The sequence below is a fragment of the Octodon degus genome, unplaced genomic scaffold, assembly GCF_000260255.1.
Source record: "Octodon degus isolate 3935 unplaced genomic scaffold, OctDeg1.0 scaffold00038, whole genome shotgun sequence".
Taxonomy (NCBI): domain Eukaryota; kingdom Metazoa; phylum Chordata; class Mammalia; order Rodentia; family Octodontidae; genus Octodon; species Octodon degus.
In genome coordinates, this window is record NW_004524614.1 from 9,873,352 (window position 1) to 9,889,145 (window position 15,794).

The 15,794-nt window shown below is 37.1% G+C and overlaps 1 protein-coding gene across 1 annotated transcript in view; it reads left to right on the top strand.

Moving 5' to 3' along the window:
• Fry (FRY microtubule binding protein) overlaps positions 1–15,794 on the top strand; it is a 431,398-nt gene that overhangs the window by 233,047 nt on the left and 182,557 nt on the right. The window contains exons 8-11 of the mRNA XM_023715059.1: positions 5,560–5,728; positions 9,175–9,267; positions 9,362–9,460; positions 12,528–12,629. Coding sequence (XP_023570827.1) covers positions 5,560–5,728; positions 9,175–9,267; positions 9,362–9,460; positions 12,528–12,629 — 463 coding nt within the window. The remainder of the gene's footprint in view (positions 1–5,559; positions 5,729–9,174; positions 9,268–9,361; positions 9,461–12,527; positions 12,630–15,794) is intronic.

The window sequence follows — 15,794 nt, forward strand, 5'->3', positions numbered from 1 at the left end:
TTTTTTGAGTGGGAATCAAACTCATGACATCAAGTTTGCCAAGCAGGTGCTGTGCCATTGAGCTATAATTCCAGTGACCTTCTTTTGCCTCTCCTAAACAGTCTTGTCTTAAAATCCACATTGTTTGCAAGTACAATAGCTACCCCTGCTTTTTCTTGATTCCTGTCACATGGAGTGTTGTTTTCCATCCTTTGACTTTTGGTGCATGAAGTTCTTTCTGAGTTAAATGAGTTTTTTGTGTGCAGCATATTGTTGGATCTTATTTCTTGATCTATTCTGCCAGTCTGTTTCTTCTGATTAGTGAATTGAGATAACTATCATTAATGATTATACTGGGGGGATATATTGATTTAACTTTGTTATATTATTTTCAGGTTGTTGGCTCACTGTTTTTGCCTCCCCCTGTTTAATTTTAATTGTTTACCTTGCCTGGCGAATTAGGTTTCAAGGAGTTGTACTCCTTTTATCTTTCTAGAATGTCTTTCAGCACATTTTGAATTCTGGTTTGGTGTTGATGAATTTCCTCAGGTGTTCTTTTCATATGGAAGTATTTTATTTATCCATCAATTTTCAAAGATATTGTTGTGACATATATTAATCTAGGTTGGAGGTTATTTTCTTTTAGGCCTATAAATACTTCTCCAAGCCCTCCTAGATTTGAGGGTATGTGTTAAAAAGTCAGCTGTGATTTTGATATGCTTTCCTTTATGGATGACTTGTTCCCTTTCTTTAACAGCTTTTAATACTCTGTTCTTATGTTGAATTTCTGGAATCCTCATTATTATATTCCTTGCTGTAGTATTTTTCTGTCATAGCTAATTGGAGTTCCATGTGCCTCACTTACCTGTATCTCAATTTTTTTTTCCTTCCAGGGAAATTTTCTACCATAACATCTGTGAGCAGTTTTTTAAATCATTTGTTCTATTAACAACTTTTTCATTGACTCCAATCACTCTTTTTTTTCCTTGGCATCATCTAGCAACTGCTGGATTGATTTCTCATGAGTCCTTGCAGTGTTTAAGAAGTCTTATGTTTCATGATCGCTAACCACAAGCCTGTCTTCCATAGCTGAGATTCTGTTTTCATGTTCATTTATTCTGCAGAGAATGTTTTCAGTGGAATTTTTAATCTCTTGGATATCTGCTTGACTCTGTTTTATGGATTCCATTTCCTTCTTATGTTGGGCATTCATAGCTTCTGTCATTTTCTTAAGCTCCTGTCTTTTTAAAAAATCTTTATCTGCTCCAGAGTCACTAAGTATGTTTTCCATTGTGGTCACCATCTCTGTAATTATCTTAGAAATTATTTCTGATTTGATTTTTACTTCAGAAAGCCCAGATGAGTGTCTTTCAGATTGTCCCATTGCTTGCAGGTTTGTCTTTGATGAAGTGGATGTCTGGAGTTGCATCTTGTTGCAATGTTTCTTCCTCCTCCTCCTCTTCCTCCTCCTACTCCTCCTCCTCCTCCTCCTCCTCCTCTCCCTCTCCCTCTCCCTCTCCCTGTCCCTCTCCCTCTCCCTCTCCCTCTCCCTCTCTCCCTCCTTCTCCTCCTCCTCCTCCTTCTTCTTCGTTTAATTCCTAGGTCAATGCTTTTACATTTCTAATTGTGTATAGTTTTGTTTCTAGTATTTAGAACCCTTAGGAAATGACTATTTCTCAGTGATCTCCTCTAGGTGTAGCTGGCTTTTGGGTTGTGAATCTGTGGCAAGATCCTACATCTTCAATTTATTGGGGATAAGAAGTTGCTGCCTACTTGGCCCAGGCCTTTATTTTTCACACTGATCCTCATTATTTTCTGTGACCCTTAGGCAATTTTAATCTTTGTATATCAAGAACAGCTGGTTAGACAGTTATATCACTTCAGCTAAAGTGGTAAATCAGCAATAACAATTGCATTAAAACTAGAAAATGAAAAACTGAGGTAATTGTTAATTTTCCACCTTTAGCGAAATGAACTAGATTTACGGTTATGTAACAAAATCTAAGACAAAGCAGAAAATTGTATACAGCAAATAAGCCTTCACTGTACCAATTTTACCCTGGGGGGGGTGGATTTAGAATGGGTTAAAGGGAAAAAAATAGAGAAATACAAGAAGAGGAAGAGATTAGAAGTTCAGCTGGAAGGTAAATTAGAATCATGCAAATTTTGGGAGACTGATGCAGGAAACAAGAGGAGAAAAGAGAAGAAAGAAGTAAAATATGAACAATCACACACAAAAAAACTAGAAATCATGTTCACAGTCATATAAAAACAAGGTTAGACAATGAAGGAGGGGAAAAAAATCCAAACCAATAAAACAACAAAAACAGAGAGAGAGAGAAAGTGTCCACTTCAAGGAGTGTCTCTGCTGTCACTGTGTCACTGGTAGACAACATATCAAAACAGATTTTAGATCTATGTTGATTTATCCCAGCAAGCCAGCAGTAGTTTTGTGCCTAGGCAGTAGATAACCTCAGCAAGTCTGCATGTTTATTTCCCCCAAAGTTCAGGCTGATTTCTGGGCTTCATCTGCAGCAGGCAGCACTCTTTCTGCAGAGTTGAACTCAGCTCGGATCCACTAGATGGAGTTAGCAGTTGTTCTGAGTTCAAATTCAGTTGGCCCCTCTCCAAGATGGCTCCTGGCCAATAGCCCTCTCCCATGGCACAGCCAAATCTATGCCACTCATCAGCCAGTGCGTTCTGTAGTGTCCACTGCTTCATTATAATACTGTGTCTATGACACAGATACTAAGAACTATTATGCTATTATGGACTGCTGGACTCTTTTAGAATATTTTGCTGAGTTAACATACCTATAATATTCAAATGACAGAACTAAACAAAAAAGGGGATACAGATGAATGTCCATTTTGTATCTATGTATTCAAAATGGTTAGGATAGATTTATAGTTACATTCTCTTAATGAATAGTGGGATTTGTTCTAATAGTGTTTGTAAATAGGATATCATGTCTGCATCTTGTACAGCAAACAACCACTAGGAAGAGAGTATGCAATATGTTAATTATTGGAACTGTCGTACCAATTTGATTTGAAGCTGTCTCTTTGCTATATGTCTCTCAGTAAAATTATGGGGGGAAAAATACTTCAAACTGAGATTTTTGAGGAAAAGAACTCATCAATAATAGCAAGCCTGGGAATGGGCCAAAGAAGGTACACTTCTAGCAAGTTCCCAGATGCTGCCATCTGGAGAACACACTTGAAAATCACTGGTGTCAACATAATGCATAGCATGAAGAGATCAAGTGCAGGAAGTTAAGAGCTGGACATGGACTTTAAATTCTCTCTGTAACTTTATTAGGTTATGAAATTTCTACTTCTTTTTCCTTTCTATATAAAAAGGATGTAATGGTACCCTGCACAATAGCATTGTTATGGTGACTGAATAAGTTACTCTGTCTAACTGAATCATGCTAGTATAGAATCAGTGCAATGGGTCTCCTTGCTCTTGTCATCATTCCTGTATCAGTTATTTTGGAGTTGGTTTTGTTTTGTTTTGTGATTTCTATAAGACACAGAAAAGAATGATGACATTGGAGTTTGAAGTTTATATTCCAAAATTTTCAGGAGTATAGTTTTCAATTTTCATTCCAATAGTATTATTTGATACAAATTAGTTTCTGTAAATTTAATAAAATTTATATTTTTACTTTTCTGAAGAATTAATAAATAATTTTGCAGTAGATTGCAAAGATATTTCAATTGTAAACGTAGCTAATATCTTCTCTTATTTTAATAGTATTTAAGACATGTTAGAATGAGCCAGTTCAGACTGTTTGCAGTAACTCACAAATACCACCACAAAATAAGAATAAACCCTGACATATCCTTAAGTTATTTACAACCATTAGAAAATATCACATACTTAAAATATTTGAAGTAATGTATATTTTCTGTTCTATTGCCTTAAACTCTTTTTATTGTGAAATATATCTAGCAAATATAAAGGCTAACAGTCTTTCATACAGTAAGTACCATGTAACTGCCATCTAACCCAGAAACCAGTCTTTTGAACTTCCTTTGGTGAAACCGTGTTTTGTGTTTGCTGCCTTCATTCTATGTTCTATAGTTTCTACTTTAAAGAGAGTTTTTCTAAATTTTGGAGATTCTATTCAACTTTGGTAGTCGCAATTACCTTTCCTAACTATGAGTTGCTTCTAATTGACCCTTTCACTTATGGTAGCCTCAGGCTAATAGTCTAAGGAAAGAAAAACAATGACTTTTCATATATTTTCTTCTGTTTTTCTTTTTTGAAAATTAAAGCCGGCAAGATAGCTCAGTGGACTAAGAGCCTGCTTAGGTAAGCACAGGGACAAGGTTCGACACTCAGCACCTCATACCACACTAGCCTGCCCCCTGGGCAGGTGTATCCAGTGGAGGACTTCAGTGCACACCTGTAATCCCAGAGCTGGGAAGGCTGAAAAGAGGAGGATCACTAGAGTCCAAGCTGGGTAGTGAGACCTTATATCAAATACATAAAAAATAATTATAATTATCAGACCAGTCTGATACCTGAAAAGTAGTTTGAATCATTTTTATATGTGCATTCTTTTCCCTTTAGGTATTTCAAAGGTCTGCTGTTTTTATTCTCTTGGCCTTAAGATCCACTCTTTTTAAAAAAATCATGTGGCATTATTTTTATTGTTGTTATTTCAGGTAAAACAAATAATTTACATTCCTTGAAGAAAGGAGTGGTATCCTTTTGTTTTTATTTGCAAGATCAAATTGTAAAATCCCATATATATAGTAGACAATCCATTCATCTTTATCTTTTAGGTATGATTTGAGTTTTTCCATTACTAGATTTTTCCTTCAACTTAAAAATACATTTTCCCAGGCCAGTGAGATAGCTTAGCAGACTAAGCACCTGCCTTGGTGAGCACAGAGACCAGGGTTTGATCCCTGGTCCTGCATGCTGTGCGGACCCCACCCCCCACAACACGCTGAGTTGGCAAACAAGTCCAGAGGTGGTGGCACATGTCTGTAATCATAGTGTTGCAGAGGCTAAAAATAGGAGGATCACTATGAGTCCAAGCTGCATAGTGAGACACTGTACCAAATACATAAAATGAAACATAAATATGTTTTCCATAGTTATTAACATAAAACTCCTTGAGAGAATGACAGCAGTAAATTTTAAAAATGGATTTTGAAATATTTTTGTCATTGTTTGTAATGTGAGTTCAAAAATTATTTACTGTTATTGTCAGAAATAATTGATCATGCTGTCATTGTTCAGAGCCTGCAAGTATATTGGAAATGGCTAAGCCTGGGGAAAGGGGACTCCACTTAACTTAAGAACTAAGCTATCTTGAAAGGGTGTCAGTACTGCTAGATCTGCTCCCTCATCTGAAGGAAATGGGGAGCATCTTGTTGTATAAGGGGAGGGAGGCACTGAACTTTGCCAAATCTCAAACTTGAAGTCCATGTGAAATGGTGCTCGCTGTACTTGCGCTGGTTGGAAAGACTCAATATCCAGGCTCCACCCCTCTTGGATGCTAGAAGCCCTTATAGACCTTCCTTCTGCTTACTTGGTAAACTACGTATGTTTTCTTCCTAGGTTTCCTGCTGTCAAGAAAAAATTTATGGCAGAACTAAAAGAATTACGGCACAAGGAACAGAGCCCGTATGTGGTGCAAAGCATTATCAGCTTGATAATGGGGATGAAATTCTTTCGAATAAAGATGTATCCAGTGGAGGACTTCGAGGCCTCTCTTCAGTTCATGCAGGTAAAGTCCTGGGCAGAGGTCATCAATTTGAGTCATTCCTGTTATCAAAACAACACACCTGGAATATGAAAACCTCTTTTAGGCAGTACCCAATTTACAGTGGTTCAACTAACAGTTTTTCAACTTTACTCTGGTGCAAAGGCTGGATACATTTAGTAGCAGCCTTCTTTCCCATTTTGAATTTGGTTGTTTTCTTTTGCTACTATTATGCAGTCTGATCCTCTCTTATTACCCTGGTAGCAGCCACAGTCACAACTCTCAGCTCCACAAAGACCAGCAGAAATAGTACGTGCTCATTACCAAGCTGTGCTGCTAAGTAGTAAACACAGTTTTTTACAATAATTTGAGATAACGATGGGCTTATTGGGATATAACACTATCATAAATCAAGAAGCATCTGTACTTGGGGGGGAAAAACCCTGCCTTCTCATTAATTCATGAAGAGCCTTGGAGCCAAATAGAGTTGCAGAAACTCAATTTCAGTTTTAAATTTTCATATCATCTTTGAAGTTTGTTTTAAATACAGTTCCTTTTTGTTGACTTATTTTAATCATTAGTACATACTTCTCTGGGAATAAACTACAGCTGATGTGTTTACTTCTTACAATTGGTAGCATTAGGGCTGGGGAGAGAGCACCTGCCTGGCAAGCACAAGGACCCAGGTTCAATCCCCAGTACCACATGCTGTGCCACCCCTGGAATCCTGGGTGTGCTGTGCAGGCCACAGAAACTGGGCATGGTGGCTCATGCCTATAATCCCAGTTCTGGGGAGGCTGAGACAGGAGGATCACTATGAGTCTGAACTGCCTAGCGAGACCCTGTATCAAATATAAATAAATAATATTTAAAAAATAATTGGTAGCATTAGTTTACTATATCAACATTATAGGCAGGATAATTTTATTAAAGATAGAAATGTTTTATTCTTACTATTGAAAGTAATCAAAAAAATTTTTAAAAATCAACTAAAACCATACACTTAGTATCTGCTGACCAGAATTCATCATGATACGTAACAAAAATTGCTACTAATGAAGACTTCATAGAACAAATAGCTCTGTCAAGGGTTTATAGAACTTTAGTATTTGAAGGGATTTTTCTAATGCTACTATAAATTAGATTTGAGGATGATCTTGCTAGGGAATTTAAATACAGGGATTATGCATATAGGCTATACCACTTCACAACCAAAAAGGATACAACCAAAAAGACAGGTGATAAGTATAGATGAGGATATAGATGAATTGGAGCCCACGTACACTGGTAGTGTAAAGATAAAATAGCACATTCACTTTGGAAAATGCCCTAACAGTTCCTCATATGACTAAATTTAGAATTATCAAATAATCCAAACATTACACTCCAAGGTGTATACCCAAGAGAAATGAATATATAATTCCACACAAAAACTTTAATACAGATGTTCACAAGAGCATGGTTCACAGTAGACAAAATGTAAGACTAACCCAAATAACTCTAAGCTGATTAATAGATGTACAGAATACAGTATATCCATATAGTGGATGATTTGGCTCTAAAGTAAAATGAAGTACAACATAAATGACCTTGAGAACATTATATAAAAGCCAGATACAGTGGATCATAGTGAATATGAATCCATTTACATGAAATGTACAAGATAGGCAGATCCATAGGGACAGAAAATAGATTAATGGTTGCCTGTAGCTGAGGATGAGAGGTGGATAAAGATTAGGGTAACTAAAGAGTGTACAACTTCTTTTGGGCTCATTAAAAAGTCCTAAATTTATTTGTAATAGTGAACCCATAACTCAAATATACTGAAAACAGTGAATTAAACCTTTGAATGGGTGAATTAAACATGTAAGTCATATCTCAATAAAGCTGATACATACATAGGAGAGAGGGAGCAGTGGATACTGTCTGTCAAACGCCTTGGGTTTGAATTCAGGTCCCAATACTTAGCAGCCCTGTCACCTTGGCCTGTCACACTTAATCCTTCCTTCTTCCTCTGTCTCATTTATTTGATTGTGAGATAGTGGCAAAGACGTTGCCTCTAGAGAATGATTCAAATGCAAGCACTCAGAGACTAGTAACTGTTCTAGTATTTCTATCACACTCTAATTGATACTCACTGGGTTATGTGCTTGAATGACTTAAGAAAGTATTTACATAGAAAACAAAATAATAAAGAAAAAGGGTCACAGGCCGGCCAGATAGCTCAGCAGATTAAAGTGCCTGCTCAGGAAGACGCAGGGGCCAAGGTTCAATCCTGGCCTGCCTTGCCAGCCCCACCACAGGACATGCTGAGAGACTACACTTGAGACTGGGTGTGGTGGCAGGCGCCTATAATCTCAGTGTTTAGGAGGCTGAAAGACAGGAAGGATCACTACAAATCCGATCTGTGTAGTGAGACCCTGTAGACCCTGTACTAAATGCATAAAAAAAGGAAAGAAAAAGGGCCATGATTCTGAAAACCATATGGCTCTGTTCTGTAAAGGAAACTGTGTTCCCCAGCCTACGCAAAGATCTTAATATGATATTGACAAACTAAGAAGTTCTGCAGCTATTTTTGGCAATCTTCCCAATAGTGACTGCAGTAAAGATTTAAGAACTAATATAGATATTAGCACATCATCAAGTACATGTAGCTTGGACTCTTGAATAAAAAATATCTCAAAGTAACCACTGTAAATTAATTAGCATAAAGCTTGGAAGGAGAGAGGTACTGGCAGAAACCAGGGCAGGTAACTTCCCTGCACTAGTCCGTGAGCTACCAAAAGTAGTTTTTCATTGACTGTAGCTGCTTGTATCAACAGTACCTTCACAAGCAAAGACATCCTTGCTTAGGAGCTATTCCAAAGCTTTCCTTGTCTGAGGTGGAGAAGGAAAGTATTCCAGACTTGCTTATGAAATGATCAGAATAACAAACACACCTAAAATGCCAGGGTGAGCAGCTAAACAGTTCTTTTCCCAAGGTTTTCAGGGTCTAAAATAAGTTCATTGTCTTTTCCTTTCTTTGCATATTTACCTTCTCTGGGGATCTGTATTTGCAGGCTAACTAAAGACCCAGAGCCCTTTGTAGGGTAGATAATCAATAGGAATATATAACTTCATATTCAGAAATATAGAGGTAAATATTTCTATATAGAGACTGAATTAGACAGTGATCAAGTGGACAAATGTGTGCTTACTGGTTATAGGTGCTTTACTCTTTCAAGGTAGTGATTTAAAATAGAAGTGGAAAGAGAGAGATAAAGCTAGCCTTGCAAAATCCCTGAGACCCTCGTAAGCATTTACAGCTCAGTATGAATGTTTGAAACCAATAATTTTTAAACTGATTGTAGAACATGCTGTGTTGGTATTTGTTATTAAGTTTAGAACTATTTACTTAAGTTTGTTTAAATACATTTCACATGCATGTTTTAATCTACTTTCCTTCCCTATATTCTTTGTCTGCTTCCTAGGAATGTGCACATTATTTCCTTGAGGTCAAAGACAAAGATATCAAACATGCCTTGGCTGGACTTTTTGTGGAAATCCTGGTCCCAGTTGCTGCAGTGAGTTACATTTTTATTTCTAAGAACTTCTTGAAATTGTATTACAGACTCAACAATTTCATTAACAGAATGTTTACATGCACCTCTATTTCAGGCTGTGAAAAATGAAGTGAATGTTCCCTGCCTCAGAAACTTTGTGGAAAGCCTATATGATACCACACTGGAACTTTCTTCTCGAAAGAAACATTCTTTGGTTAGTAACTATGAGAAAATTTAAAAACACAAACAAAACTCAGGGATTAAAATTCCTAGGCAGAAATCTACTTGAGAGTCTTAAGGATGCTACAGAAGGGAGAATTACCTACAGCTGTCTCCAAAAGACTCCGCTTTCAAACTTGGGAAATCACATTTAGTATTGACTATGAATCACTGTAATGTACGGGGATTAGGACTTGTCACCTCGACTGACCCTTCTGGTCCTGTTGGGTTTTTTTTTTAATGGGTTTAACTTGATTTTTGTTTGAATTTCTGAGACTCTTTTTCCAATCTGAAAGCTAAAGTTTGTAATAACAGTTTCTCTTCTCAATCCTCAAGAGCTTGCAATGGCTAATTCCTATCCTGATAATCAGAATCAAAATTGAACTAGGCAAGAAAGAGAGACAGGAAACAGCTCCCCACAGACAAGATTCTCTGAAGGCTGGGAAAACAATTCTTAGGAAGGCTTTGATACTGAAAAGCAGCATTGAATCTTTTAAGTCACCACTACCTTTTACCCCTATGGTAAATAATAGTCTGATTTCTTATCAAATGGTGGGTCCTCTGTAATTGTGGTACTCTGGGGTTTCAAATGTATGAACACCACCATCATAATATGAGTAGTCAGTGTTGATTTGCTGGTAGTAGTGACAAATTTGGTCATTTGTCCACATTCCATGGGCTTGGTGACTGACCGAAGGACACTTTTTTATATTACTGTTTGGTATTAGATTTGTGAATTCTTTCAGAGCAGTAGTTCAAAGACTTTAAAACTAGTTAATTTACTGTCCTGTTTCAAGGTTGTATATGGTTAGATTTTTGGACTTATGTGTAAACATAAGAAGTATATAATTCTTTATGCCTATTTTAAAAAATATATTCTAATTTTTAAATGTTTTTTTCATCATATTCTATAGGGACTTAAAGTTCAACATATCAATACTTGATGAAAAATACCTGTTCCATGTTATGCCTAAGATATTTGATATTCAGACAGATAGTGAGGTTAAGCTTAACAGCCTAGGTTGTATGGTAATAATAAGCTTGTCTTCTGGATGGTTAACAACCTAAATTTGCAGACCAAAATTAGAGAAAAAGGAGGGCTGCAAGGAAAGCCAACATTTTGGCCCTAGCCTTTCAAGGTCATTTAAGACTCAGGACATATAAGAACTTGTACTCTAACGTCATGGAAATCGGTAGTGTCCTAAATTTTCTGATCAAGGAGATTATGGAGCTAAAGAGGAAAGTGATCGATGATGTAGAGTGTGCCTAAGGAGAGACACATGGAGAGAAAACATTCTCTCATGCTTTCACAGAGAGCACATTGGACAAACAATGGCCGTGACTCATCCACGTGGCTGACACTGACAAAGGTTCTACAATCTGAAGTACAGGATCTCAGGATAAATCCTGAGGGGATTTCACTGACCTTATCAAACCCAAAAGCTACAACTCTTGTTTCATAGGTCCTGCTTTACCTTGGTCTTAGCCATCCAGCAGAAAAGTATAAAAACAAAGTATAAGAAGTAAAGCCACGGTGTTATGTTGAGCAGTAGGGGACTCAGATCAACAGTTTCTGACACTGCCAGTCAAGCGGAAGACACAATACTATTATGGACTACTGGACTCTTTTAGAATATTTTGCTGAGTTTACACATCTATAACATTCAAATAATAGAACTTAACAAAAAAAGGGGATACAGATGAATGTCCATTTTGTATCTGTGTATTCATAGTAGTTAGGATAGATAGATAGTTACATTCTCTTAATGAATAGAGGGATTTGTTCTAATGGGGTTTGTAAGTAGGATATCAAGTCCACATCTTGTACAGCAATTAACCACTAGGAAGAATGTATGCAATGTGTTAATTATTGAAACTGGCCTACCAATTTGGTTTGAAACTGTCTTATTGCTATTTGTTTCTCAATAAAATTATGGAAAAAAATAAAACTAGTTAATTTAAGGAAGGAAAACACTAAGTTAATGAATTCTTGAATGCTGAATCTATGGCAATGTTTTCTTGCCAGTCCAAGTTAATAAGTGAGCCGGTTACATTTTTGTTTCAATTTTGACCAGCCTAATTTTTGGGGAGCCATAGAGATGTTAAACTATTTGATTGAGCCAAATGGTAGTGTGTTCTGAATATGACTTTTTGGGTGCCTGCCCATTAACTTTTTTCTTCTGTAGCTGCTGTGGGAAGCTGGGCCATTTAGGCAGGAAAAGCCCAGGAGCCCCTGTTTATTCAATTGTAAACAAATTCCTCCAGAAGTTAAACTTGTCTTGGTAGAGTTTACCAATGCAAAAACATTTCTTCTAGGAACGTTTCTTAATTACATGAATGTTGCATGCAGATGAAAATATATAAATCTACCTCTAAAATAGTAAATAGTGGTAAATGAAAAGCTAGTAATGTTTTTAAAATGTGTACATTTTTCCTTTTTTTCTGGAGTTGAGAGTTATTTAAAATGGTGAGTTTTGGGACCAGGTATGGAGGCGCATGCCTGTAACCCCAGCACTTGGGAAGCTGAGGCAAGAGGATTGCTTTGAGTTCAAGACCAACCAGGGCTACAAAGTGAGCTCAAAACCAGCCTGAACTATATAGTGAGTCCCTGTCTCAAAAAAAAAAAAAAAAAAAAACACACACACACAGAAAAATGATGAGTTTGTTACTAAAGTTCATTGGTGAGACAAAGTGAATCACATTTTCATATTGATCTACATAGAACGTTGCTTATACTATCCATAGCTCTAGATAATTCCATCTCCAGCATTACCAGAAAACATTTGCAAAATGTTCAGTGCTGCTTGTTCACCCAGGGATCCTTGTTGTGTTATACAGTTTGTTGCTTAATTCAGCCTATAGAGTTGGAGAGGCAGTTAGTGAAATAATGGGTACACTGAATGTATTACCCAGTACCTTAATAAAATATCAGCCATCCTCTAGGGCTGGTGGGTGAGAACTTGCCTCCCCTAAGGAAAGGACCATCACCATCTACACACACACACACACAAACAAAAAAAAAGCAACACATCTACACCATGACTTTGCCTCCTTTTTTCCAGGCTTTGTACCCCCTGGTGACCTGTCTGCTCTGTGTCAGTCAGAAGCAGCTGTTTCTGAACAGATGGCATGTGTTCCTCAACAACTGCTTATCTAACCTGAAGGTTGGTATTTGCCCACTCAAGAAAAGAATGTTCTATAAAAGTTTGTGGTATAGTTCTTAGGCTAGTGTATGTGCTTCTGACTAGAGATAGGAGAAATCACTTAGGATTTGGGGAAAATAAATCTATTCTAATAAAGTCAGTCACAGATATTAAATGCTGCTTTATAAACATGTGAATAGGTATATGTATCTAAGTGAAATGAAAATAGCCACGTTTAACTGATAGAAGCACATAAATTAATTTTTTATGCTCACCTAGTTTTCTTCTGTCTCCTTCAGTTTAAGAAAATAGCTCCATTCTGTGGAAGGACTGACCTAGTAACAGACCTCACTTGCCTCTGGCAGTACATGTATCATTACTTCAGGGTATTCTACTTCTACATGTGATAGTGCCAGTCCTGAGTGTCCACTGCTGCCCAGGTAGTCAGCAGGGGGCCAAGTGATGTCAGTGATAAACTCCTGATCCCTGAAGCCACAAAGCCCCCCGTGGAACACCTGTAATAATTAGCATCAAATGAGGCTGTATAGTTCTGAAGTGCTAACCATGTTTTAAATTCAGTGAACTATTGAAAAAAACAGTAAGCCTCTCCCTGTTCTAAGTACAATGCATTCTTCACACTTTTTCCTAGTTATATCCAAAGCTGTGGGTTTGAGGGATTTTTTTTTTTTACAGGATTGATATTTGCTGTTTTCAAATTTTTGAAAAGCACTTATTTGTAAAATTTTATATATGCTCATACATGTTGCCTTGTTTTGCATTTTTCTCTAAGACATTTTAATTTAGTGAAGTGGTTAAGATTACATTGTTTTGGCATTTACCATAATTGTACAATAGTCTGCATTAGAACCATTTTGAGAGCCAACTGTGTACTGACTTTAAAACCGGATTGTGAAATCCAAGATTGGAATCATTCATTTTCTTCAAATTGGCAGTGAAATATAATAGCAGTGAATAGAGAATGAAGCTTTTGAATTCTCCAAAAAGTGAAATTCGTTAGGGTTATCAACTGTTACATAACAGACACTTTAAGGTACTTTGAGGATTTATGCATACAACCCTAAAGGATAGCCCAATGTTATCTTTGTTATTTGGTCCATTTTTAAGTATCAAATTACTAATCCAAGTTCATTTGTTTTACATTTCACACAAATAGAAAATAGTCATTTATTCAAAACAAAAAGAGAAATGATTAAGTTTGTTTCCACTGCGCCTTTCTGTATATGTTATGTGTAACATGTCTGAGTTTGGAGTGAAATATAAGTATTTCACATAACAATTTGCTACTGTGGCCATAGAGGCTATACTGTTTTTGAAACATGGCAGAGCATCTTATTTTAGAGCTTAATTATTTCAAGGTTATAACTCCTCAAGAGGATTATGAACTACACCAAGAAGATTGGATCTAGAAGCTGACAATGTCTCACTACAAAGACATTTTGCCCATTAGGATTTCTAAAACAGAGAGGCACTAAGATTAAAAAGAGCATATAGAGTAACTATTATACATAGACCAAACCACATTCCAGAGTTAAGTTCAGTTCAGCAAGTTTATACAGGTCCACTGTATGAGGTGCTAGGGAAGAGGCAGGAAGTAGGAAGGTAACTACATAAAACTACATACAGGATGGAGTGTGTGCCCTTGAAGAGCCTGGCATTTCACTGGAAGGCATGTAACAGAATCTTATAGTATGTAATATAGATGAAGGGGGTAAAGTTGGGAGCAGACATATACTCTGTGACCTGTAAAGATCTTACATGCCATGAAGGCCTATGGTCTTGGTTACTTTTCTTTCTTTTCTGGAACAAAATACCTGATGCCCAGAATTAATGTAGGAAAGTTTATTTAGCTTACGGTTTGTGGAGGTTTCAGTCCATACTTGGGCAGCCCCAAAGCAGGGTAGCATGGCCCAAAGGCCGTGAAAACAGAAAAGCAGCAAAATCAAAAAGGGAGGAACCCACGCACAAGCCTCTTTCCCTCCCTTATAGTATATGCAGGCCACCCACCCCAGTGGGATATAGCACTCACACACATAATCCCAGCATTAGACCATGAATCAATCAAAACCTCTGGAAGCCTGCCCCATGACTGTATGAGACTTTGCAAGGACATCTTGACACAAACCATAACACCCAGTGTAGTGACACAGTCCTATAATTCCGACTATTCCAGGATCTAGGACGGGAGAATCACAAGTTCAAGACCAAGTGGGGAAACTTAGGAAGGAAGGAGAAGTAAGAACCAACCAAACATTTTAAGTTTTATTAGTACTATATACAGAAAACATTCCACATCTCCTAACACATCCTCAATGGGGAAAATATACTTAAAAAACTAATATGGCTTTGGAAAGACACTCTGCCTCAATAGCTTCAGTATGTTATACCATTTAGAACCAGCCACATCATTTCGTAACCGGCCACCTGTCCAGTCCTTCCCCATGTACATCTTCCAGCAATCTTCCCTCCCTTCTCTGACTCTCCTAGGTGCTTCAGGATAATAAGCCTAGTGTTAGTATCTTCCATGTTGACCTTGGTGGCCATCTTTAATGTGTTCTGTGGAGGTGAGCCATCAGGATGGCCAGGTGCATGAACGAGATGTGTGTGAGCTCAGGCAGTCACATGCTTGCAAAGAAATAAGCTCTCAGAATCAGTGTTCACTTAATGTCAGTGTCCTGGTTTTTTCTCAGCCTTAGTCTGTCAGAACTAGCTTGCTCGGGAAGTGGAGACATGAATTCTTTAATATTTATACTCAGTTAACCTAGTCAATAATATCAGCAATAGGCCATTATGAAAACCAGTTGTTTTCTATGTAATTCATGTTAGAACTTGAACACATTGAAATGTTTTAAAAAATGATATTCTCTTATCTGCCATAAGACAGCTAATTCTGAGGAAAGGAAATATACTTTGTGAACTTAATTTAATATTCTATTTTAAAATAAAGTATTTATTCCATTTATAACTATGCACTAGTTTCTTATCCTTCAAAATAGATGAAACTGAGTTTCAATTTTTTTTCTTTTTGCAAGTTCAATGTAACGAGTGAAACCCAGACTATCAAAAAACTGAAAAAGAAAACTTGAAGATACAAAAGCATTTATTGTTTGATTAATAATAACAGCTCTTATTAATTGGCACTCTATTAAGAGCCAAGTGAGGAGTCAA